Below are 27,602 nucleotides of genomic sequence, written 5' to 3' on the forward strand. Positions count from 1 at the left end.
AATGGCATACCTCTTGGGTACCTTCAAATAAATACCTGAGATCATTTTTAATAATCAAGAAGCAAATGACAGCTGGTATGGTTTAGCTGATTTTTTTATGTTCTTCCTTTATCATTTTATCAATGACTAGATACAACTAACTTAGATGATTTTTTGTTTATTCATATTAGTGTACAGAGATTTTTTTTCTCATAAACTAGGTGCAGGAACTCCCCCCTTCTGAGTCACTCCTGTTTCCGCGCCCCTACCCATCTCTGAGCAACTTCACTTGGTTCCAATCCCTACCCACCTCCCAGTACCTTTCATTTTAGAGAATATAGAGCCAAGTAACATTTTGTGGTGCTAAATAGTTTGCATGGAATTTGTTAATGATAACAAGAAAAGCAGAAAAATAGATCCCCTGACGCCAGCAGCAATAGCCCCCCATCCCCAGCAACAATAGATTCCTCCAGCAACAATGGACCCTCAAAACAAAATACCACTCCAGCAACAATGGACCCCCAGCAGCTACAACAGATCTGCCAGCAGCCAGCATCAATAGACTCTCCAGCAGCCAGCAACAACAGACAAGATAATAGACCCCTCCCTCAACAGTAGATCCCTTCCAGCAACAATTGACCCCATCAACAATAGATCCCCCACCAGCAACAAGAGACCTCCCCAACAATAGACAACCACGCAAAAATAGATCTCCTTCAGTGACAATAGATCCCTCAGCAGCCAGCAACACTACTGTAGTTCCTCCAGCACACCACAGCACTCTTGCCATTATATACATTTAGTGCTGGAGGTGCTGGAACTGCATTCCCCTGCATTCCCACTGAAAAAAAGCCATGTTAGTGTATATTTCTTTTCAGTTCAGGAAAGAAATCATTGTGCTGCTTTAAATGGAAGTTTACCGTAGAATCGCCCTAGAACATTAAGCAGTCATATAAACAAATGTATAATAATTAATGTATAGCACCGTGTTCTCTGCAATCAGCACTAGAAACTGACATCTATTATCAATGACACTGTGCAACTCATGGTGTCACTCAACCAATGCCCCCCCCCCCCCCCCCCCGTCCTGTCTACATTCCTGACAGCAGGGCACAGAGGAAGTGTTTATCAGTCAGACTTTGCTCCAGCACGCTGTTTTGCATAGCAGAACAATACAAAGCAGTGTGCTTACAGTGTAAAACACACACACAGCACACAGTTAATAAGCCCCAGCTGTTAACCCCTTCCTGCCCAGTGCCATTAGTACAGTGTCAGTGCTTTTTTTAGCACTGGTCACTATATTGGTGTCACTGGCGAAGTCAGTTCCCCCCAGTGTCAGAATGCCCGCCGCAGTCCCGCTATAAGTCACTGATTGCCGCCATTACTAGTATGAAAACAAATCCCAGTATATATACGGCCATTTGTAGATGCTATAACTTTCACGTAAACCAATTAATTTACACGTATTGGGATTTTTATTGTTAGCAAAGACATGCAGCAGAATACATTTTGGCCTAAATTTATGAGAAAATTTGATTTTTTTAATTTTTTACTGGACATGTTTAATAGCAAAAAGTAAAGAAATACTGTTTTATTTCTCCAAATTGTCAGTCTTTTTTTTGTTTATAGAGCAAAAAATAAAAAACACAGAGGTGATCAAATACCACCAAAAGAAAAATCCATTTGTGGGGAAACAATGATGTAAATGTCATTTGGGTGCAGCGCTGCATGAACGTGCAATTGTCAGTTAAAGTAATGCAGCGCCGTATCACAAAAAAATCTCTTAGAGTGTAAGCTCCCAGGATCAGGCCCTCCTATCCCTCTTGTATTGAACTGTATTGTTGCTGTATTGTCTCCCGTTATATTGTAAAGTGCTGAGTATATAAATCCTGTATAATAATAATAATAATAATAATAATACAATGGCCCGGTCAGGAAGAGGGGTACACCCTCGGGAGGACAACTGGTTAATATAACTAGTGTTTATTGAGTAATCCAGTTTTCGTTGTAGAATTCGGATTGCTGTGATCCCCTCAGCCGTCCAGTAGAGGGCAGCAGAGGCTCAGGTCTGCTTTGGCTGTGAACAATTTGAATACAAACATTAAAGATCGGCGTCCTGTCAGTTCCGTAGAGCCATTATTATCAGTGTTTGTAGGAGATCGTCCCTCGGTGTGCGATCCCTTCATAGGTGCGGATTGCCGGTGTGGTGTAGAGAACGCAATGACAGCATCACCTTTCTAGAGGCGCCGTGGACTACAGCTCCCAGCATGCTCAGCGCGGGGGCGGGGTCAGGCCGGAGAATTGGGGCGCTGTGAGCGGAGCGGGGGTGTGTGTGTGCCGGGAGCGGGCTGTGCTGTGTACTGGGGGGGAGCGGTGCGGAGCCGGGTGTACGGAGCGCCCAGTCCGGACCTGTGTGGGAGGTGATAGGACTCACTGATGCAGATGGGAGTTTCCAGGAAGTCCAGTGGCCATATTGGATCCCATTGAGATCTATGAGTTGGGATTGCATCAATTCACAAGAACACAGCCAGGGACACAGTGCCGGGGACTGAGCATTCCGGAGACACCATGGCAGCGACTGATGTGGAGCGGGCCACTGTGAGTGCTGAGGGGGGATGTGAGGGTGAGGGGTCGCCTCTGCTCCCTGCTCCATCCGGGCATGTGTCTGGACACTCCGGAGAGATACCCGGCACACATGGCAAACTTTTCATCATATACAACAACTTCTGGCTGCCGGTCTACACCCGGCTCTGAGCACAGCTGTACAGGGCTCAGCACTTTATTCAAACCACCACTACTACCGGCAAGGGCCACCGACACTCACTTCATCAATGCTCTGCACTGCTTCTAGTGCCATGGGCTAGGGCCCCTGACTTCATCAGTGTGCTGTGGCCATGCCATGCCATGATATAGTGCCCCTGACTTCATCAATGTGCTATGGCCATGCCATGTCATGATATAGGGCCCCTGACTCCATCACCCTTCAATGTGCTATGCATGCCATGTCATGATACAGGGCCCCAGACTTCATCACCCTTTAATATGCTATGGCCATGCCATGTCATGATATAGGGCCCCTGACTCTATCACCCTTCAATGTGCTATGGCCATGCCATGTCATGATATAGGGCCCCTGACTCCATCACCCTTCAATGTGCTATGGCCATGCCATGATACAGGCCCCCTGACTCTATCACCCTTCAATGTGCAATGGCCATGCCATGTCATGATATAGGGCCCCTGACTTCCTCACCCTTCAATGTGCTATGGCCATGCCATGATACAGGCCCCCTGACTCTATCACCCTTCAATGTGCAATGGCCATGCCATGTCATGATATAGGGCCCCTGACTTCCTCACCCTTCAATGTGCTATGGCCATGCCATGTCATGATACAGGGCCCCTGACTTCATTACCCTTCAATATGCTATGGCCATGCCATGTCATGATATAGGACCCTTGACTCCATCACCCTTCAATGTGCTATTGCCATGTCACTATATAGGGCTCCTGACTTGATGACCACTTATTGTGCTCTTGCAATGCCATGTCATGATATAGGGCCCCTGACTTGATGACCCTTCAAAATGCTGTTACCATGTCATGACATATGGTCCCTTACTTGGTGACCCTTCAATTTGCTATGTCATGATATTGGGCCCCTGACTTTATTACTCTTCAATGTTCTATGGCCATGTCATGATATAGGGCCCCTAACTTCAACACCCTTCAATGTGCTTTTGCCATACCATATCTTGATATATAGAGCCCCTGACTTCACCCTTTAGTGTGCTATTGCTATGTCACAATATTATTATACAGGATTTATAGTGCTCCTGATTTGATGATCATTGAATATGCTTTTGCAATGTCATGATATAGGGCCCATGACTTAATGACCCTTCAAAATGCTATTACCATGCCATGTCATGACATAGGGCCCCTGACTTGGTGACCCTTAAATGTGCTATTGCAATTCCATGTCATGGTATGGGTCTCCAGATTTGATGGCCCTTAAAGGTGCTGTTACAATGCCTTGTCACAATTTAGTGCCCCTGACTTAATGGCCATTGAATGTGCTCTTGCAAAGCCATGTCATAATATAGGGTCCCTGACTTAATGACCCTTCATAGTGCTATTAAATGCCATGGCATGACATATGGCCCCTGACTTGGTGACCCTTAAATATGCTGTTGCAATTCCATGTCATGATACGGGTCTTCTGACTTGATGACCCTTAAAGGTGCTAATGCAATGTCTTGTCACAATTTAGGGCCCCTGACTTAGTGACCCTTGAATGTGCTCTTGCAATGCAATGTCATGATCTGGGGCCCCTGACTTCATGGTCATTCAGTGTGCTATCTCCATGCCATGTCACAACATAGGGTCCTTGACTTGGTGACCCTTAAATGTGCCATTGCAATTCCATGTTATGATATGGATTTGCTGACTTTATGACCCTTAAATGTGCTATAGCAATGCCATGTCACATCATAGGTTCCATGATTTAGTGACCCTTAATTGTGCTGTTGCAATTCCATCTCATGCTATGGGTCTCCTAACTTGATGACCCTTTAGTCTTTGGTCACACCAAATCCAAATTTTAAATTGTGCGACCTCACTTGAATTTGCTTGATTTCAAAGTTGGATGTTAATGTGACATGAAAGACATCGTCTGCGACTTCATGCACAGATATCTATGCAAGTCACACCTGAACTTGCAAAAAGTAATGCATGGAGTACTTTCAAAATTAGTGTGACCTCTTCCATTGCGGATAATATGGTGTGACTTTTCATGTGATTTGAAACTCGCATGACATAAAATGACAATCAAATTGCATGACAAGTCGCACCAGTGTGACCGGGTGCTATTGAAATGCCATGTCACAATTTAGAATCCCTGACTCTTAAATGTTCTGTTGCAATTCCATGTTATAATATAGGGCCCCTGACTTGGTAACCCTTAAATGTGCTATTGAAATGCCATGTCATGATTTAGGGCCCCTGTCTTGATGACCCCAACATTTGCTATTGTGAGGCCAAAATATGGAGCTTCTGATTTGGTGACCCTTTAATGTGCTCATGCAGTATCATGTCATGATATCGGGCCCCAGACCTTAACTCTATATTTGCTTATGCAGTGCCATGGTATGGGGCTCCACATGTGCTGACACTTAAATGTGCTTTTCCGGTGCTATGCTGTAATATAGGGCCCCTGTCTTGGTAACCCTCAAATATTCTATAGCAATGCCATATCATGATATAGGGACTCCTGGCTTGATGACCCTTAAATGTGTTCTTGCAATGCTATGATATAGGTCTTCTGACTTGGTGACCCTTAAAAGTGCTAAAGCAGTGCCATATCATGATATAGTTCTCTGGACTAGGTGACCCCTAAATGTGCTATAGTAATGCCATATCATGATATATGTCTGAACTAGGTGACTTTTATATGTGCTATAGTAATGCCATGTCATGATATAGGTCTCCTGACTTGGTGATCCTTAAATGCTCTTGCATTAGCTACACGAGTTACTGATAAACTCACTAGCTTAGAAAGGATCTTCAGAATATACTGATACTGTGTAAAGTTTAATTTTCAGCCTTTTTCTGTAGAATGTTTAGTACAGCAGTGTGAGGGTTAAATGGTGATTTGCATGTGATAGATCGGCCTCTAGCCATGTGACCATGACCTTCCTCCCATATGATGCCATAGGTGACTGCCAGCTGTTTGACAGCACCTCTGGCTCTTGCCTGTTGTGTCTTCCAGGTTGGGCTTTGTTCAGTAGGAGTTCTTGGACTAAGTGGAGTGTGTTACACAATGTACTCCAGGCTGGAATTCCCATAAAGTGCAAATCTTTTCATCTCTTACTATCTATGTTTACAATCTCCTCTGTGCTGGTAGGGTGGCATGACAAATTAACACCTTCTTTGCCAAAGTAAAAGACTAGTATTTCTGTTTTTCAACTATAGAGTATAGGAAGTAGATGCTAATGAAAATGAGGATATTGGTGATCAGCCCAGTGGCTTCATGTTTAGTACTTGTGTCTTGCAGCATTAGGGCTCCTTTCACATGGGCCAGACCTGGATTTGCTCAGTAGGGGATTCGTCTGCCAATGACCTGCTTAGATGAGCAGAGCTGCCGGATGACGGGTTCATTTCTACTCCGCTTATGCAGAGCGGACATGGACACAGCTTGCTCTCCTCTATGGGCAGTTGGATGGTCTGGCTGTCCTTTTACTGCCCTCTGATCTGGCCTATGGAGGCGTACTGATCCCCTTTCCGCTTGTTCTTATCGGATCAGAGGTAGAGGGGTGTAAACGACACATGTCCATTTACATCCGACTGCCCATAGAGGATAATGGAGGGACTGGTCAGGCTCGCCTGAAAAACGGACAGGTGGACCTGACTCATGTGAAATGGGCCTTGGGGTCCTTGGTCTGAGTCTTGGCCAGGGCACTTTCTGCATTGTTTGCATGTTCTCCCTGTTCTTGTGTTTCCTCAGACATTCCAAAGACATGCGGGTAGGGTAATTGGCTTCTTTCTAAATTTGACCTGATATGTGTGTAGTCCAAAAATCCAGTTGCAGCCTCCAAGACTGCAACACTGCAACAAGGCATGCAACACTGTACCCATATGACATTTTTATCATTTGTTTTCACACAAATAGAGCTTTCTTTTGGTGGTATGTAATCGCCACTGGGGTTTTTATTTTTTTCACTGTAAACAAAAGAAAGCAAAAAAGAAATAAAAGGAAAAGGTTTTTTTTGTTTCTATTTATTATATGTTGCAAGCAGGTAATTTTTCTCCTTCTCTGATGTGGACTGCCGGGTGACACTGTTGGGCGACACTATCAGTGCAGATCTCCCCTGTCACATTTGCCGGTTATCTGCAGTACTTTCCTCATGCTGTGACAGTGTGAGGAAAGTACTGCCGATAACCGGCAACTGTATTTACTTTGTGATATGCTATGTCATTGGACACAGCTGATCACGTGGTAAAAGGCTGCTGTGATTGGCCTTTTACCACATCACTGACAGTGCAGGGGGCCCGTTCTGGGAGGACGTCCATGGATGCCCTCCCAGAACTGAACAACCGCGCTGTAGCTGTCTTTCCACTATATCGCGGTTCGGAATCGGTTAAAGTAGATCTATAAGCAAAAATTATTTTTTTTCCTCTTTTTGGATAGGGTAAGGGAGGGTTATAACCCCAGTCAAACACTTTTTTTTTTTGTCCATATGTGCCCCTTTTGGAGAGATTTCCCTTCACTTTCTGTCCCATAGCCAAAGAGGAAGTGGGAAGAAATCCCTGCAAATTAAGGGAATTCCATAGGGATACCCAGATCACAAGAACTAGTGTCCCCAGTGGAAGATTTCCCCTCTATTCGTTTTCTGGGGACAATCCAAAATGTGGGATTTTCTTTTAGTTTCACTTTCAATGGTAAACAGGACAAATGGAAAGGGTGAATCTACCTAACGGGGCCCAAACGGCAATCACAGCAAAATAGAGAGGCGTTCTAACCCCTCTTCACTCTATCCAAAACAAAATACTTTAATCGCCTCAATACAGGGCCAATTCTGTCACTTCTTTCATACATGTAAAAATCAGCATTTTTGATGTAAAATTACTTAATTAAAAAAAAAAAAATTTAATGAAGTTTAATGCACAAAAACACAATATAATACCCACATGTTTGGTAACATATAATGATGTTACACCAAGTATATAGACCCCTAACATGTTGCGCTTTAAAATTATGTATGCTCATGGGATGGCAACAATCTACGGTACTTAAAAATCTACATAGTGATTTCATTGGGGGGGGCGGATATTATGTGCTGGGTTTAGCTTTAATTTTTTACAAAACGTCTCCTATGAATGTTGGGACTTGTAGCTTCTCACTCACAGACCTCTACAAGTCCTGACAGTGTTAGTGGCTGTCGGCTTGTAGTCCTCAATGAATTACCACAGCACTGTGGAGCGCCATGATAGTTCATTCATTCTTCCTGTCAGTGTATCTGCTTGCTCATACATCCCGTACGGGCAAGCATATATACTGACAGACCTGCATGGTACTAGTGATCTGCTGATCGCTGTTGCAATGTGTTACAGTCTCCTGCAGACAAAAATAAAAAAATACACATTTTTTTTTACTTGCAAAAAAATGTGCATTTATTATTTTTTAGTAAAAGGTGAACATATCCATTAAGTGTGCTGCCTTCATAGTCACACATAGGAGTGTGGGAAGATCATCCTCCATCCACAAATGGAATCCTCTCCGGATCTTCCCTGCTGGGGACACAGCAGAATGAACAGGAGATCAGAGCTGGGGCAGTGAACCCGATGGCTGGTGAGTCGCTGCTGGTTGGGCTGCAGACGAGGGGGGAGGGCTTAGCATTCATGACTTTCCCGGAGGGGGTGTTTCCTGTTCTGTGGCAGGACACCGGGCTCTCTGCTCTCTCCTTCCTCTCTCCTTCCTCTCTCCTTCCTCTCTCCTTCCTCTCTCCTTCCTCTCTCCTTCCTCTCTCCTTCCTCTCTCCTTCCTCTCTCCTTCCTCTCTCCTTCCTCTCTCCTTCCTCTCTCCTTCCTCTCTCCTTCCTCTCTCCTTCCTCTCTCCTTCCTCTCTCCTTCCTCTCTCCTTCCTCTCTCCTTCCTCTCTCCTTCCTCTCTCCTTCCTCTCTCCTTCCCCCATGTGTGGAAGCAATCGGGCAGCAGCAGAGCAGCTCAAATGCTTCCACCAGATAAGTGAGCCCTACTGCTTACCCACAGCAGAGCTAACTGTACAAAAAAAAAAATCTACCGGCCCAGAATTGCATGTCCCGGGTATCGGGCGGTACAAATTAAGCATCCCTGCAGTGAATGGGCTGACAAAAGCCTAGGCGCCAGGGTGCAATTTCTAGTTACCATGACGAACTGGTGCCTGGGATTCTTCGAGCCATGCCATACACTACTTTTTTGCTGATTCCTGCTGAATAGCATGAAATTCTAGCCATGGGTGGCCCTGTCAACCCCACCTGGCACAACAACCTTTTGATTTAAAAGTTGAAGGAGCTAGGCACAAAGTTCTTGGCTGAACAGTGATGGCATTCAGTCAGATGCTGTCACTGTCTGGGTATTCTGACAGCCACGGATGCTGAAACTGTCACAATATGGTAGCCAGTTGGGTAGGCTCCTCCATCCATGCTTTTTAGCATGGATTGTGAAATTGTTGTGTATGGCAAAAATAAGAACACATAGGTTACAGCTGAATTTCTAGTATAGATTTTATAGCATCGTAATATCTGTTCAGCTTGGACCAGTGTAAGCATAGATATTATATATTTGTGGGATCACTATATATACTAGTGATCTTTGCTGTTTTCCTGGTCCCTTGCTGCCCTGCTACATAGTAAATACAGAGGGTCGCCTGCTCAGCTTTTGTGCCATTCACAGAATCCAATGCATTTTTCTTAATGCAAGGCTTTCTCTGATTGGATGAGGTAGAGAAGCGGATGGTGACGTCATCACCTTCCTTGCCTGGCATCCTTCAAAGCCCTATTAATGGTTACTGTTGGAAGAAGTATGTTCTTCCATGTTTTTTCTGTGAAACTTCCAGCCCACAATAACTCGCCTAATGAAAAACAATATGGTGAATGAATTGTGAGAGATTCCCACTGTCACTGGTTCCTTGCCTTTTTCTTCGTTTTGGATAGAGATTAGAACTCCTGTAATGTTTTTATTACTGTCTGTACCCCATTAGGGAGCTTCATCCTCTGTCTGTCCTTTCCACTGTTATCACTGAAAGTAAAAGAAAATCACACATTTTTGGGTTGTCCCTAGAACAGGGCTAGAGGGAAAATCTTTCAATGGGGACGCTAGTTCTGGTGACACACTGGGATTCCCTCACTTTGGAGGGATTTCCTTTCACTTCCTGTTTGGCTATGGGACAAGAAGTGAAGGGTAATTTCCCCAATGGGACACATAGTAAAAAGAGGAACTAACAAGGGTTATAACAACATTTTGCTTTTAGTTTTACTTTAATGAACCGTGTCCTGGCGTTTTCATGAAGAGGGAATATATTGGAATGATTTGGGGAGCCCTGAAGTGATAGTACCCCTGCAAGGCCTGCAGTTATTTATGGCTGGCTTGTTGACGTTTTTACATGTCCCTGTTAGTACATTTTCTAATAAAAGATGAATTTGGACACTTTAAATTCATTTTACTTTCTCCTTTATTAAAAGATTCCATTTCCGCATAGTTCCCACAACGTCAATTAAAAACACCGTATGCAAAGGAAGTCTATTACATTGTAGGAGGGAGGGGGTATCTGACTTAGATGGGATTCACATAATACATTTAGTAAGAGATCTCTTTTTAGGAAAAGATCATGTTTTATTTGGCTATAGAAGTTTTTTCTGAATGTTTATGCCAGCTGCACTTTTAATCTTTGTAATGTTTGTACCACATTTATTACAATTATTTTATACAAGAAATCAACACATAAACCCTGAACTGCTTTAAAAAAACAAAAACAATTTTTGTTAAATAGTAATTGGATTGTATGCTTTAGTAATGTGGAGTTGGGTAACTGGCACACCTCTGAGTACTTGGAAACTAGAAAGAAAAAAAATCCCTAAGGGCTTATTCACATGGGTGGCAGTAAAAGCTGGCATTTGAGCTGTGGTTTTAACCCCCCCTTTAAGTGGAGCCACCCACTTAACCACAGCAGTGCAACTACACAGTGCTGTACCCAAAAATTAAAAGCAACAGGGTGGGGCTGTGCTGAGACTCCTATGCAGTGCAATGGGTTGGCATTTTTATTGTTAAAGCAAGCAGTGAGGAGACAACATATTGCCTCCTCGCTGGCTGTCAAATGCCTTTACAAAACGATCCAGCACTGACCACTATGAGTCTCTGCTAGGTGTACGCATGGAGCAGATCCCCTGTGCATGCATCCCCCCCCCCCCCCCAGCTCCACCAGTAGTTTGACAGTGACCCAACAGCTTGTGACAGCGTGCACAGCATCTTGCAAACGGATCCTGGGAACCTCCGTCACACATTCCAGGAGTGTGCAAGATGTCACACATGCGCATAGATGTCATGGGGTTCTCTGCTAGAATATTGGCAGAGCTGAGGTATGCCTGCACATGTGGTGATCACTGTGCCTAGGCCAGGTTAAGGGAGTAAAAACAACAAAAAAGGAAAAAAAAGTTTTTATATTTTCTTTTTTTTTTGTATAAGGGAAAAGGGGTAGGTGGCAAAAATGTGAAAATCAGTAAAATGCTACTTTAAGGTGTAGGTCACAACACACTTTAGATTGGGGTTCTTGCTTATGTGATTATATATTTAATTATTGATTTAGGCCTCATTCACATATATGAATACATCCATGTCCTGTGCAGGGGTTTGTTTTGTCGGCATGGGGATGCACAGGTGTTGAGTGCATCTCTGTGCTGGCAGTCCCATAGATATCTATTGGGACAAGGGGCTGCATGGCCAGTTCTGCTGTGTCCCAGTATGACATTTGTGTGGGTGTGTGTCTCCAAAATCGCACTGGGTGCGATCAGGGCCGTGCAGCCACACGGATGTCCCATTCTGACAGTGGATGTATACAAATGGTATGCAGCGCTAAATAGTATACCAACCACCAATGTAAAGATGGATGAGACAGTAAATTAACAGTCAAAATATGAATAGTTCCATGTAGATGAAGATATAAATATATAAATGTTAAAATCCAATCCGGCTTGTGGACAAATCCAGTAAATGATTGCGCTTACCACAAAAACATACAAACAGGGCGTTGTATGTATAAGATGGACATCAGGGCCTGGTCAGCAACTAGGACAACATCCGGTCACCATATGAGACTTCCAGGAATGGTGGAAACCCCCCACGGTCATCTCCGGTTATACCAGCAGGTCCAACGAAGTCCTCTCCACGCACTGCTCATCTGGATCGCTCCACCTTGATAGCGCTCATGAATAATGAGCCAGAGTAAAATGGGCAATGATAGTGAAGTTTGTTTTAATGGGTGAACAGTAGAATATAAAGTAAAGAACTCACAAAATCGGAAAAACACAGCCCAGGTCAAACGAAGAGGTTCCCTGGTGATCTGTGGTTCCCTGGTAATCTAATGGCGTCTGTTGGGTGGATCCCCTAACATGTTTCGAGCCACGCTCGTTGTCAAAGGGGTAAAGCCTATCCCAAGGACGCCAGCATTTAAAAACACCGCGGTCGCGCCTGCGCAGTGAGCACCTCGCACCGCTCAAATGAATAGCGCATGCGCGGGTGACCTATAGCAAAAAGTATAAAATATTGTGTTTTTTTTTTTTTTTTCTCTTTTTCTTCAAAATTGTTTTTTTTTTGGCTTATAGTACAAAAATAATAACCACAGAGGTGATCGACTACCACCCAAAAAAAGCTTTATTTGTGGGAAAAAAGGACATAATCAAATAGCGACATTTAAAGTGTTACTAAACCCACAACAGTAAAATCTGTCTGTATATGCAGTAAAGCATGCTTGTTATACTTACTGTGGAACCGAAGGGGTTAATCCTCTGCATTGTGTGAAAAGGCTGTTTGATCTTGTCTTCTCTGATCCTCCCCTAATTCCATTGTCGCCCTCTTATCTCCTGATAAGACATATCATGGAGACACTGCACATGCTCAGTTTGGTGTGTATTTCTAGAGTTTTTTTGTTTTTTTTTCCTTTCTTGGGAGAGTGCATGTGAGCAGCACAGGGCCAATCAGCACTGTTCAGACAGAGGTCAGGGGTTCTGCATCCTCCTAGAGCAGAAAGAAAACTCCTACAAGCTTTAACCTCCATGGCAGTATTCCCGAGTGTAGCTCGGGGTAAAGTTTCAGCACCACAAACGGTAACCCCGAGCTACACTCAGGAATACCTTGCAGCGCTGCTCTGTGATCTCTTCTTCACTTACCTCGTCCTGCACTCCCGCGATGTCCCTCCTGCAGTGTCCCCGGCAATATCCTCCGGCCGATGCCGGCATCTGTTTTCTGGGTTCCGTTCCCTGCGACGTCAGGACGTACGGGGGACGGAACTGGCGGGAAATTTAAAAATGTGAAAGGGTGACATTCACTAAATTCACTAAAATCACATAGTAAAACATTACTGTATCAAACCATTTCACATACATTTTGTCCCGAGTGCTTTGTCCTGTGCCCTGCCTGCATTTTTACTGTTCTTTCTGCCTGGAAACTGAGAAAAGTCCATGGCATCCAAAAAGCGTCCCTTTAGGTAAAAAGCGGTTTTAGACCGGCTAGAGAACAGTGATAGTAAATTAGAACCACTTGCAGAATTGAGTGATAATGATTCGTGGGGAAATTCATCATCAGACACTGAAAACGATTCTGCGACTTTGCTCAGTAATGTGCGAACTTGGCGCTATATTTCAAATTTCAGTGTTTTTGGTTTGATTACATTATTGAATTTTATTATTATTATTATATTATTTTTTATGATTATTTATTAAATTCTAATTTATGATTTCGTGTTTCAAATTTTAACATACCCGGGAAGTTTACTAGACTCTTGTTCAGACAGATTTCAGTGAGTTATTCCTAAGAATTACAGGCCTACAATAAAAAAACTACATATTTCCATGCAAAAAAATGTACCGCTTTGAGCACAGAAATACTGACATAATCAGACCGCTAGGGAGGCTAACCAGTGCTCTGCTGAACACTGGTAGAAGTCACAAGAATGCTATATACTGCTGATGGTAAAAAGTATTTAGGAGTTTATATTTATAAAATAATTGTATTGCCATGCTCTGTGTACTGTGGGAGACCAGATAGAGTGAATGCAGGGTCCAGGGTTTAGTAACACTTTAGGGCTATATTCACAGCTGTGACTAGACCTACGCAAATTGTTTGCATCCAGCAATGATCAGGGCAGGTAATTGCTGGCTGTACAGTTAAGCTCTGGCCGCTGGTGCCTTGTTATTATAGAGAATGGGGCTTGTGGCCATACCTAGCTGCAAGAGATGCCACAGAAATCTTATAACTGCCATTACAATTTGCACCGGTCATAATCGCCAGCGTGAATGTAGCCTAAAGCGGTATTAAACCCAAAGCCACAAATGTATTCTATTGCAACTTACAAGTCATTAAATGTGGTGGCTGCATACCTCTTATGTGCTTCCACTTTGGATGAAGGAGCAAAAGAAACACCTTTTGGACAGCAGCATTGTCAGTCTGGGAGGAGGTGAATGTTGGATGTACTAGACATTAACAAACTGAAGTCAACTCCAGCTCTCATTTTATTGGCAGTTACAGCTAACAGTTTTATTTTCCTTTTTGGGATAAGTTTTACATAAATAAAAGCAGATCATTATACAGCAAGCACACCTGTCAGTGACAAATGGTTTTGTCTCATCCCTCTAACTGCTACATCCTCAGGAGAGTTTGTTCTGTTGAAAAAGAGACTTACTAGCCAGATCACTGTTCATGTGGATAGAGGAATCTGTTTGTGGTTTTTTTTTTTTTTTTTTCTCAATCTAGCCTGCTGGCTGAATGAAAAAGGAAAAACAACACAGCTATGGCCTGCTTTAGAAAGTCTCCTTTAAGGACCTTATGTACACACATCCTCTTCCTCACCTGGAGACATTGACATGAGTTCATGTATTTTTAGTGGTGTACCTGGCTAGATACATTCCATGTGCATGGGTGGAAACGCACCGTTGTGATACAGTGAATTGAGTTAGTGAATCTTTTTGGCATTCGTTTTGGAATGGTACCCTAACGTACTAAGGCAAGGCAGCTCCTATGCAAATGTTTTGCAGCACACCACAATGCACAGAAACACTACGGTGCGTTGTTGGTGCACTACATTGGAAGTAATCAGGCATATTTATTTTTTGGTCTTTTCCTGTGCATCCCATTCAAAAAGAATGATTATTTGATCCCTGACAGTGCACAGACAACACAGGAATGGAGAAGTGAAAATGGAACCTTGCCGTCGTTTTCTTTAGAAAGCAGGAACAACTTGATTAGAAAAGCCTGTCCCCTGCCAATATGCTGCAGAGAAGGATCCTCGCTATCTGCTTGAAAGCAGTAGTCTTTCTGCAGAGGTTCAACATGTGCCGTGCTGAGTCAAACCTATAGCTCTGCAATCAGAAAATTGCATTTTTCCTTCAGACTGCAGAGCACACCTTTTTTTGTTTTGATGCACCAGGAACGTATTTAGCTGATTTAAACTGGAAGTTCCTAAGTCCTTATTATTATTATTATACAGGATTTATATAGCGCCAACAGTTTTTTCTCAGCGCTTTACAATGTAAAGGGAGACAATACAGCAAAGATAAAGTTCAATACAAGAGGGTTAGGAGGGCCCTGCTCCCTAGAGCTTACAATCTAAGAGGGAGGGGCAGGTTGTAAGGTAATAACTGTGGGGGATCTCATTTTAATCATCGAAAGTAACTGGATTGTCTTCTATAAAGCCTGTGTAAAAGATACTTTGTTTTTTGTCAGGTTAATGCTCTGTAAAGCTTTCTTCTTCATTTGCTTTGGTCACTTGTACTAACCCCCTGGGAAAATATTAAAAATATATCTGCTCAAAATGCACCTTTCACATGGGAGATTCATCATGTTTCAGGCGGACCTGATCGGATGGACCATTCATCCCTATGGACAGACAGGCATAAGAAACGCACTTGCGTCTGTTTACACCCGCCTACCTCTGGGTCCGATCTGGACTGCTTAAAAAAAAAAAAAAAAAAATCTGAAGGAGATCCGTCCCCCTCCATCTAGGTGGATCATGCACACTGGATGTTTTTACAGCAGCTGTTTTTGGCTTTTGACGGTTTTTTTTCTACAGCTAGTAAACCCCCCAGCATGTTATCCTATGTGTCCATGCACACATAGACTGTAATCAATGTTTTTTTGGCAGGGACATTTTTTGGCTGGAAAAAAAAACAGGACTAGTGGATTTCTAGAGGAGTTTTTTTTTAGCTGTAAAAACGCTCTAACACTGAAAAATGCGGTAAGACGCTGCAAACCGGCGTTTGAAGACTTTTTTTTGTTCAAAAAAAATGGCTAACCGCTAATGCAGAAACGCTAAAAAAAAGCAGAAACACTCACGTTTTTAGCGTGACTTTACACAGCTAACGTTACCAGCGTTATCAAAACATCCAGCATGCATGAGGACTAATACATCACTCATTGCAGTTCTGCTCTGCCAGCCTTCAACACGATTCACACTGTCTGGTGTTCCTGTACAGCACTTGAAAAGGAAAACATGATGCTAGATTGTTTGTCTAACTGTACATTACATTGTTTCATTTTTATCTTTAGATAGGCTGTGTTCGTAATTTGCCCCTATGGTAGAGTAGAGAGCTGATTATATTTGGAGCTGGGACCAGCCTGTCCTTTGCCACTTTGACAGCTCTATCTTCAGCTCCTAATTGTGCATTATCTTAAAAAACATATTGTAATCAATCCCTGGATAGAGATCAAAGTATCTAGCCAGCTGCAGTCCTTGGCACAAGAGTCATATATGCATCTTCCTGTACTCTTGGAATACATTTATTTTTATTCCTGTTTAATTTAGCAACATCATTACCGTAGGACCCTAATTTATTATTGAAGAGAGTAGGGCTTTTATTAGATTTATGGTCTCTGGGGCTTAGAGTTCACAAAGTAGTTTGATAATTTTGTTATTCAAAGCAATGCAGTAATATTTGATAAATATCTTGCTTTGGACTAGGGTGGATATGAAAAGTCTACACACCCTTGTAAAAACACCAGGTTTTTGAGATGTAAAATAATCAGACCAAGAGAATTCATTTCTGAATTTTCTCCACCTTTTTAAAGTAGTTGTAACCTTTACATATATCCAGTGAAGTGACTGGCCTCAGGTGTTACACAGAGATGAAGCAAATCTCCCTACATAAGTTGTACCTGTTTATCTACAGTTGGATGTCCCCTATATCCATTCAAAGTGCAGGATTTACACAGGATCTCTCAGCTGTGAAAAGCAGAGGGCTGCAGTTATACTCAGCGAGGAGAGCTCTGAGCAATGATTGGAGTGCAGGGACAAACCTGCACACAGGAACAGAGCTGAGCCTGTTAACCGCTTTCCCATGACCCTATAGTAGAGGTACTGCTACAGGTCAGCAGGGCTGTGCAAAGTCACGTGTATATACGTGATTTGCATTTCTGGGTAGGGGGTGTGCATGCCGCCACACCCACGTCGCCAATGGCGGTTAGGGATTTCAATCACCGGATCCCAGCTGGACATTCCCCGATGGCACCCGGCGATCGTCAGGGAAAGCTGACGGGAGAGACGTGTGTAAACAGCAATGACATGCTGCTTTGTATTTCTCTGCACAGCAGTGACCATGATGTTATACCAAAACTGTTCAGCAGACACTTCTGAAGAAAATTATAGCTCTGATCAGCGGATGCAAATCTGCTGATCAGAGCTGGTCACCTAAAATATGGCACACCCCTTGTTCCTACACCGCTGCTGCTGCCGCTGCTAATTCCCTGGGATTTCCCCCCCACCCCACCTACAATTCAACCTTGCTACTCTCTCTTCCCCCTTCCCAACCTAACTAAACCTTTCAGAACAGATTCTCTCTAAACTAGTACTGTACCATGCTGATCACTTCTGAATTCATTGATCAATGACACATAGTAAACTGTGTTTATGTGTCAGTTTATGAATGAATAGGAGTCTCTGTGCAGAGATCTCTTCATTCATGTGCATTGCAGCTGAGGCTGCAGACAAAGGGACTGAAGTCTAGGTCTTCAGTACCTTTCTCTATCTCAAAAAAGAGACATCAACTGTCTGTTTAGACCTCTGGACACAACTCCCTCCACACAGCTCACAGGAACAGAGCTATGGCTGTCAGCTGGAGGTTCCTCCCTGTCACCATTTGTCTCTTGGTGTCAGGAAAACTTGTCAGAAGTGATACATGCTGATAGCAGAGGAACAGCACAGCAGACATAAATCACACTTAATGCTCTTAATTGAAACAGGTACACCCTATAGAAGGATATGATTTGTTTGTTTTTATGTCTGAGGTTTTCAACCACTTTAAATATCTTCATCTCCTCTGACCCCTAAAAAAAAAAAGAAAAAAGAAAAGTGAGAAACACTGTAATTGTGCCTTCCTTTTTAGATGTTCTCATGTTGTTGCAGTATGAAGGTTGTTGCAAAGTTATCTTGTGCTGAAATGATTGGAGGTTTTGTGGTCTTCTGTCTGTATATGCACCATGTGCTGATCTGTAACCAGCGTGACTGCATTCTGAAGGAAACTTGCTCAGCCTGCAGTGTCACTTAGAGCTTCTCTCTGACGGGAGCAGAGTCATGGGTGAGGTTATGCTGGGGAGCAGTCCACCCACATACAGCTTTTACTAAGCGTGTTCCTAAAACTGCAGGACATTCTATCTCAGATTGTAGATTCTGATAAAACATACATTTTTACATTTCGGAATGTCTTCCAATAAATGTTTTGCAGTTATGCACGGCTTGGACTACTTTGCTGTCAAAGTTTACTCAAAATGTGAATACTTGTTGTTATCTTTAATGGAACATCTAGAAATGTATATAGTGTATGCCTTGGAATTACCCACATTTACCCCAAAACCTACCTCCCCCATTAAATCATGTCCAGCATTTTTTATCACCTTTAGGTAGACAGAAACAACATTTTTTCTCTTTTTTTTTTTTTCTCCCTGTAATATTGCAAAGCTTGCAAGGGAGGTCAGTTCCTATTAACGTAAACATACCCCAGAACTATGTCTCCCAAGTACTTATTCCTTACATACAGTGTGTGGCCAACCTCTTACGAGTCTGTCCAGCTATGTGTCAATTCTTTTTTTTTTTTTTTTTTTTCTAGTCTGGAACATAACTCTGATGTCTTTTCATGTAGACTTTTGAACACAAAAACTGACCCGATTTCCCCCATCCACATCGAGTGCATTCTATGAACTATTGTATTCTTACAGTAGGGAGACTTCCCCCGCCGTCAGAATACGCTGATTAGTATTGCATGCTGTAACCGACAATGATGATTGAGCGAGAAAGATCCAACAGGGTAAGTTGTACAGAATATCGATCCATGTGTGGCTAGCTTTACACAGCCTGGCAGATTTTATTTGTTACCAGTTGTTCAGCTTTCATATATGAAACAGATGAAAAATGTAATAAAGCAGTGGTTGTTTAATCAGCTGGTTATTTAAAGTTCCCAATATTTTTGTGTTTCAGTACCAGAGCCTTATCAATATGATTGTCATTTTCTGGATGGATATTTTGTCAATTTTGATTTTAAAGCAGTGCTCCACCCAATAGGGGAAGTTCCGCGTTAAGCCTTGGTCCCCCGCTCCCCGTTAAGGATTGGCACCTTTGGTGAGCGGGCTCCCGAATTTGACAGGTACCCGCTCCCACGTCCACTGTGATCGCCTAAGGTGATTGGAAGCGGAAGTTTTTAATTCTACTCTGACTGTCCTATGCATGACCCCTGACCCTCTGTACAGTGCTGATTGGCCCTGTGCTGATCGCATGCACCCTCCCAAAGAAAAAAAAAAAAACTCTCTTGCAATTCACACTAAACTGAGCATGTGCAAAGTGACTTCTAGAGCTCTGTACTATCAGCAGATGGATTGGGGACAGTAGAAGAAGGGGAGGATCAGAGAAGACAGGATCAAACAGCCTTTTACACAATGCATAGGATTAACACCTTAGGTTCCACACGGAGTATAACGAGCATGCTTCACTGCATATACAAACTGATTTTACAGTTGTGGGTTTAGTAACACTTTAATAGATGTGTTTTAAAAAAATATAGGTAACATTTTCCAGAATAGCAGTAAAGGCTATGGATGTTTTTTTTCTTTTTTTTTTTTCTTAACAATTGCTGTTTGTATTTTTTTTGCCAGATAAAGAGATAGGCAGGTATTTGATTAGGCAAATAAGGTTAGGTACATGCAGGCAATACATCTTTGTCACTTCTCTCCTCTATTAGCCAGGTGATTAGCACAGCTAATTAAGTCCCCATTCACATCTCTTCAGGGTGTGCATTACCACATGCACATTAACGCATGGTATTTTATTTGCTGATGTACGTTGCCTTAAGCAGGCCATACATGGGTCAAATGCCAAACGATTTTTCGATCGAAAAAACAAAATGTTTGTTCTGTAATCCAATGGTGTCACCAATGATTTTGAAAACTGGTCGTTTTTCACGAATTTTCCAACATGCCCGATTAAACTAAATGGGGAGGAACCACTCAAAATCGGCCGGTGCCATTGCCCCACGAGTGAAAATCGGTCGATTATTCTTAGGTCTGATTTTCTAATGAAAAATCGTTCGGAAATCGACCCTTGTATGGCGGGCCTTATTCTGGGTACACACTATGAATTTTTTTTCTTTCAACCCAGCGGGCTGAACAAAAAAAAACTGAAGAGCTCAGGAAGAGCTCACTGTACTAACGATCCAATATTAATACAACGATCTCCCGCTCCCAGCGGAACACATTGGTCAAGACTGGCTGACAGCACTGATCATATGCTGTTTTTTTTGTTCAGATGGCTTCTATTGGACAAGGCGGTGTACACACGGGCCGAATGTCAGCTGGTTATTGTTGAACCACCTGATATTTAGCCCGTGTGTACGGGGCTTTAGCCTAGTCGTGTGTGTGTGTGTGTGTGTGTGTGTGTGTGTGTTACATAGTTAGTCTGGCTGAAAAAAGACAAAAAGTCCACCCAGTTCAACCATATAATCCTATACCCACAGTTGATCCAGAGTGTGTGTGTGTGTGTGTGTTTCTTTAATCCACTGACTTACAACTGACACAGGGACACAGACATAAACCTGACAGAGGTTCTAACCTTCTGTATTTTATTCAAAGCAAAGACAACATTTTGCAGAAGTTGTGCCTTAATAAGCATACGAAACTAAAAGGAAAAGAGATGGGTGCAATTGGTACAATCGTAGACCCCCTCCTTGCAATCGCCAGCGTAAGACCTTGCTTGTTTCATTAGAGCATTAACAGGTGTTTTGGCAGAGTACAGCTTTCATTTGTATGGACTGCAGCCACATACTTGGTGAAGCCTTTGTAACACATAGGTGTGGTTTTGAGGTTTTGGCACACATAACATGAGCTTGTCTGGAATCTATCTAAGTTGAATCTTAGCTTTGTATCCACAGTGTCCTACCCACCTATATTGGGACAAAGATTTATATAGCTGACGTTCCTGTGAATCCTAAATAAATAAAACGAAAATGTTGTTCTAGTTGAACAGTCAGCCCTGTACTACGTGTATTATAGTTTTGAGCTCTGTGTTTTAGGGCTGGTTCACACTATAGAAACACAGTTCAGATGCGTTTCTGCATGTGTGTTTTTGACACGTTCCAGTAAAAAATGCATTTCAGTTCATTTTTTCCCTCTCTTTTTCTGTGATTTAAATAGGGACATGTGCATTCCAGTGCATTTTTTGTGTTTTATCGCGTTTCAGTACAGTTCTGTGCAGAAAAAAATGCAGCATGTTCTTATTTTTTTTTTTTTTCCTGCAACCAGAATGCACTGGAACAGCAAGCACTGGTTTGAACCATGACATTGACAACCATATAACCTACTTTCTGTGCATTTTGGATGCAGAAAAAAAGCAACTGCAATGCATGTAGTGTGAACTGGCCCTTAATTAAATATGTTGTGTTTTTGGCCTTATGCAGCCACATACAAGGATCATCTTTGGTCAGATCATGTGACCTAAAGATCCATTATTTCCTATAGCAAAAAGCAAAGCTAAAGTTAGGTTCCATTTGTAATGTTATAAGTGCACAGACTGCCTGGGTTTAGTTAAAGGAGAAGTACAGCCAAAGCTCTTTTTCCTCTACTTCTCCTGTGGATCACAGGAGTGTAGTCTGTTCTGTACTCCTGTGATCCGTTTTCAGCTGACAGCAGGCTGAAGCCCGCTGTCGGCTGCCGTCACTCAGCCAGTCCAGGCTGGGGAAAGATCCTGAAAAGTCAGGATCCACCCCAGAGTCTAGAGCAGCATCTGACTCCTCAGCCTCTCAGCTCAGAGCAGAGAGGAGAACTCAACGGTTCTTGAGGTTTGTACTGCCTAGAAAAGTAAAGTGGAACTGCACTCTCTTAATCGACATTGATTATTTGTAATCCTACTGCTGCTTGCATTCGTAAATGGATAGGAAGGTACAGTGGATATAAAAAGTCTACACATCCCTGTTAAATATTTAGGTTTCTGTGATGTAAAAAAAATGAGAAAAAGATAAATCATTTCAGAACTTTTTCCACCTTTAATGTGACCTATAAACTTTACAACTCAGTTGAACAATAAACTGAAATCAGATCAGATTCAGGTCTTGGCTTTGGCTGGGCCATTCCAAAAATGTAACCACCTTCTGGTGAAGCCATTTCTTTGTTCATTTAGATGTATGTTTTGGGTCATTGTCATGCTGAAAGATGAAGTTCCTCTTCATGTTCTGCTTTCTAGCAGAAGCCTGAAGGTTTTGTGCCAATATTGATTGGTATTTGGAACGGCTCATAATTCCCTCTAGCTTGACTAAGGCCCCAGTTCCAGCTGAAGAAAAACAGCCCCAAAGCATGATGCTGCCACCACCATGCTTCACTGTGGGTATGATGTTCTTTTAGTGATATGCAGTGTTGTTTTTGCGCCAAACATATCTTTTGGAATTATGGCCAAAAAGTTCAACCTTGGTTTCATCAGACCATAACACATTTTCCCACATGCTTTTGGGAGACTGCAGATGTGTTTTGGCAAAATTTAGCCGGGCTTGGATGTTTTTCTTAGTAAGAAAAGGCTTCTGTCTTGCCACTCTACCCCATAGCCCAGACATATGAAGAATACGGGAGATTATCACATGTACCACATAGCCAGTACTTGCCAGATATTTCTGCAGCTTCTTTAATGTTGTTTTAGGCCTCTTGGCAGCCTCCCAGACCAGTTTTCTTCTTGTCTTTTCATCCAGTTCTTGCTAATGTCACTGTTGCGCCATATTTTCTCCACTTGATGATGACTGTCTTCACTGTGTTCCATGGTATATCTAATGCCTTGGAACTTCTCCTGACTGATACCTTTTAACAATGAGATCCCTCTGACGCTTTGGAAGCTCTCTTCAGACCATGGATTTTGCTGTAGGATATGACTAAGAAAGTGTCAGGAAAAACCTACTACAACAGCTGAACTTTATTTGGGGTTAATCAGAGGCACTTTTAATGATGGCAGGTGTGTACTGACCCCTATTTGAAATGATTTTGAATGTGATTGCTTAATTCTGAACACAATTACATCCCAAGTTATAAGAGGGTGTGCACACTTATGCAACCACATTATGTTATGCAACCCTCTTAAAAGATTTCAGTTTGTTTTCAATTGCATTGTACAGTTTATAGGTCACATTAAAGGTGGAAAAAGTTCTGAAATGATTTATCTTTGTCTTTTTTTTTTACATCACAGAAACCTGACATTTTAACAGGAGTGTAGACTTTTTATATCCACTGTAGATCATATTTCCTTGCGTTTCATTATTTTTTTTTCATTTCTTCCTTTACTTCCTAGCTTTTAGGCCTTGATCAATGATGTCCTACATCCCAGGAGTCTTCAGGAGGGGTTTGGTGAGCTAAGCACACCCTCCTGCCTGTATGCCTAAACTAAGGGCAGATGGATTCCATGAAGTAAATGCTACATGATTCTTCTGCCCTTGATCAAGATGGCCACAACTAGAAATGCTAGGGGATGTTTTTCAAAGTGATTTCTCAGCAAAATAAAGCACGGAGACATGGAAGGATGGGGGAGTTTGCTTTGAATAACAAAAATGAAATAATGTTTCTGGTTTGTGGTGCTCAGATATAGTGTAGTTTCACTTTATGTTCTATTTGTAATATTTTAGGTGGACTGACTGCCTAACTCCTGTGTTTTTTTTTTTTTTTGTTTTTTAACTGTCCACTACTACTTAGGCACCATCTGTAGTGTTTGTGTTTACCACCTTCCAGCTGGAATCTGTACTTTCCACCACTAGCTGAACTCCCTCTGTAATATTTTAGATCTAATAACTGCCTGTGTTTCTGGGATTTGTACTGCCCAGTATTATTTGGGCTTTAACTGTAATGTTTTAGGTGTACTTGCTGTCTGCCTCCTGGAATTTGTACTGTTCAGTACCAATTGGGTTCGTTGTAGTTGTTTTGACTGCCTGCCTCGTGGGAGTTTTACTTCCCAATACTATGTCAGTCTCTTTAGCAATTTTGCATTGTTCTTGTTTTGTTTTTTTTTTAGTTAGAGTGGCTGACATTTTTTAAAGACCTACTGACTGTTTTAGACATGCATCCTAGGCTTCAGGGGGTGTCTATCGTTGCTGCTGTACCTCACGTGGTGCATAGGACTTCCATAGAGCCAGTTTTTCTGGATGACTGCAGACCCCAACCCTTGCGTGAACTGGTTATAACGGTTTACAATCTGGTGTGTTTTTTCTCTGTTTTGAATGGGGTGGTTCCCCCGACTTTAATGGACTTGCTGCATTCCTTATTGTATTAGGTGAAAATATGGCTGTATTATCCACTTCCACAGAAGCAGTGAGGACTATAGGAGGAGAGTTCAGACTATTGTCTGTGCAATGACTTTGCAATGCTTTCTGGACTGTAAACACATGTAACACATTTACTGTAGTTTACTGTCTTCTGCTGTTCACATATGCTCACTGCCCTCCCTTTCCTGGCTACCCAAGCTGCAGGCTCTTTATAAGGGTCTGGTACGAAATTAAAGGGGATGCCCATGCCATTTTTTTTTTCTTTTTTGAACATCCTGTAATAACAGGCCCTCTCCCCATACAGTATTTTTACATTTATCTTTCGCATTGGTTCATGTCTCCTAAGGCAGTTCTCGACTACCAAATGCTGAGACTTTTTAGGTGCCAATATAGATCACATCTCTCAGCATTGTATCTACAATATTTAAAAATAAATAAGTGATGTAGTGCTGCTATAGAATAGCTATAAAAAATGAAAAAGTGACATAACTGAATAAAACCTCACTTTTTCATTTTTTGTAGCTATTCCATAGCTGCGCTACATCACTTATTTATTTTTATTTTTAATTTGCTCTACTATTGTGGGAACACAATTAGTTAGCAGCAGCAGCCACGTTTATCACATTTTTTTATTTTATTTTCTGCTTGTGTGTATTTCTTTTTTCTCTCTTATTACTGAGGTAGCGCAGGGGTTTCACTCCTATATCTTCAATATTTATTTCCAGATATTTACATTAAAATTAATTTGTTACAGATGCTTACAGTAGTAAAATGTTATGCATATAAAAAACTGCCCCCTCCTAGTCTCTTCCATCCAGTCTTGTATTCTATATTGTCCAAAATGTTGATAATGGTTACAGTAATAATTTACTACAGGCAGTGCAATAGGACGACAATGGAGAGATAGAATTCCTTCTCTACGTTTCTCAGACTCCTAGTCGTCGTCTTCAGGAGGCCAGGGAATAGGAGGGTCTAATAGTCTGTGGCAACTCTGACAATATAGTAATACATATTATTGCACAATTGTCAATTCACCAACATAATATTCCTGTGTATCTTTGTAAGCACTTATTTATTACAGGTACTTGTATAGTGCCATCAATTTACTCTGCACTTTACATATATATTGTACATTCACATCAGTCCCTAATCCTCAAGGTGCGTACAATCTAAAGTCCATAACCTACATTCATACATACTAGGGCCAATTTAGACAGGATCCAATTAACATATCAGCATGTGTTTGGAGTGTGAGAGGAAACCGAAGTACCTGGAGGAAACCCACGCAGGCACAGACACAGGGAAAACATGCAAACTCCAGGCAGGTGGTGCCGTGGTTGGGATTCGTACCAGCGACCCTTATACTGCCAGGTGGAAGTGGTAACCATTTAGCCACTGTGCTGCCCATGTATATATACCATCAGATCTAGAACTCTACTAGTTAAAAGCTTGTGTCAGTATTTTCATGCATCACTGTTAGCCTGGACATGCAGGGGGGTCCTTAGAAGATACACTGGAGTACACTTGTTTGCCAAGCTTTTTACTGTATAATAATATCTGTGATCACATTTAGGTCATCTTTCCCCCATTTATATATGAGATATTCTCTATACACTATATATAAAGTTGATCCAATCCCACCATCCTAATCTGGGTGAAGGTGTTCATATAGCCAGGTACCGCTATATGTATCACAATATTTTCATAATTCCTAAAATCAAACACAAATGGGTAATATAAGACGATATTCAAATCTCCTCTGGATCTAGTCCAACATCATGCTTGTTGGATACAGGTGGGTCAAAGACGTCAGAGTCCTCACTCTGTTCCACCCATCTTACCACATTGTCCCACCTTCATGCATGTAAGGAACATCCTGGGAAGACAAATGCGCAAACCTTTAAAATAAGCATTAAAGGTAATCTCCATGTTTTAGTGATGTTTAAAGAAGAATTCCGGCCAGAAACTTCCTTACATGTCCTTGTTGCTGATTCCTACCTTCACTGAATATGTCATCCATCTTCTGGTTCACTCAGTAGTTGCTCTGAAATAGCCTATTCATTTTCAAATCAAACTGTCAATTCTCTTTGGTTTCCTGTTTTGAAAGACCGGTGGCTGCTATGCCTCCTGTTCCACCAGCCAATGGTCTTGGCACATCCCTTCTGTAGTTCTTTCTCCAGGAAGCAGTGATATAACACATTCAAGATTACCAGACCTAGTGTACCTGCCCAAATTCAATACAATTCCCTGTGGTTGATGGAAACTGTAGATTCCTTTTACTAATGGATGATGATTTTTTTCTTGCCTATTCCGAAATTTTTCTTTAAGTGGTTTGTTTGGACCAAGTTGGTACTAATAGTTGGTAGTTGATTCATTCACAGAACTCTGAATGGATGAAATGGCCATTTGGGCGGAGCCCAGCACAGCCGCTGTTTTAAAAAGTGACAGCTGGTATGGAGATCTTCTCCCCGTACTGCTGGCACACAGAGGCAGCAGATCGCCGAGCTACTGCAGGGGCAGGAACATGTTACATGTTCCACCCCAAAAACAGGTGGAACATGTTACATGTTCTCGAACATGAACTTATCCTTTATCCCTTTTGCTGCCAGAGCTCTTTTAAAAAAAAAAAAAATCATTTTAGGCTTGAAGGTTGCATAATCCCCCAAAAACATATTTTCTGAAAGCAGACACCCCAGTGAATAAAATAGCGGTCGTTCCATTTTTTACGTCACACGATGTTGCTGCAAAAGTCTAGGAAATGCAGAATTTCAGTAAAAAACACAAGTTAATTTTAGGGCACACAAAGCCAATACATTGACCATTTTTTTTGCTAAAGAGACAAGTTTGTACTGAGTAAATAGATACCCCAACATGTCCAATTCTTAATTTGTGTGTGCGCTCCATGTAATTGCGACAAACTTTAGTAATATATATATATATTATAGGTGACATATTTACAGCCTCCTATATGTCATCAGTTTAATGGTACAGAGGAGGTCTGGTTCTAGAAAAATTTCTCACATTCTGCCATGTGCAGCGATATGTAACGCGTCATGTATCGCAGTTGACGCTTTCATGCGTAGGCACTCTGACGTGTGCGTTTACATTCGT

The 27,602-nt window shown here is 42.1% G+C and overlaps 1 protein-coding gene across 3 annotated transcripts in view; it reads left to right on the top strand.

The window, feature by feature from the left end:
- Positions 1-2,130: 2,130 nt before the first annotated feature.
- The window catches only part of SEPTIN8 (septin 8), a 160,358-nt gene continuing 134,886 nt past the window's right edge, over positions 2,131-27,602 (top strand). Inside the window, exon 1 of one of the 3 annotated variants that reach the window (XM_089673049.1) lies at positions 2,131-2,577. In XM_089673049.1, coding sequence (XP_089529175.1) covers positions 2,548-2,577 — 30 coding nt within the window. In that variant the 5' untranslated portion in view covers positions 2,131-2,547. The remainder of the gene's footprint in view (positions 2,578-27,602) is intronic. The other 2 variants (XM_089673050.1, XM_089673048.1) reach the window with 2 other exon arrangements.

The sequence above is a fragment of the Staurois parvus genome, unplaced genomic scaffold (genome assembly GCF_062004578.1).
Source record: "Staurois parvus isolate SC_StPar_1 unplaced genomic scaffold, SC_StPar_1.0 ptg000133l, whole genome shotgun sequence".
In the NCBI taxonomy this organism is placed as follows: domain Eukaryota; kingdom Metazoa; phylum Chordata; class Amphibia; order Anura; family Ranidae; genus Staurois; species Staurois parvus.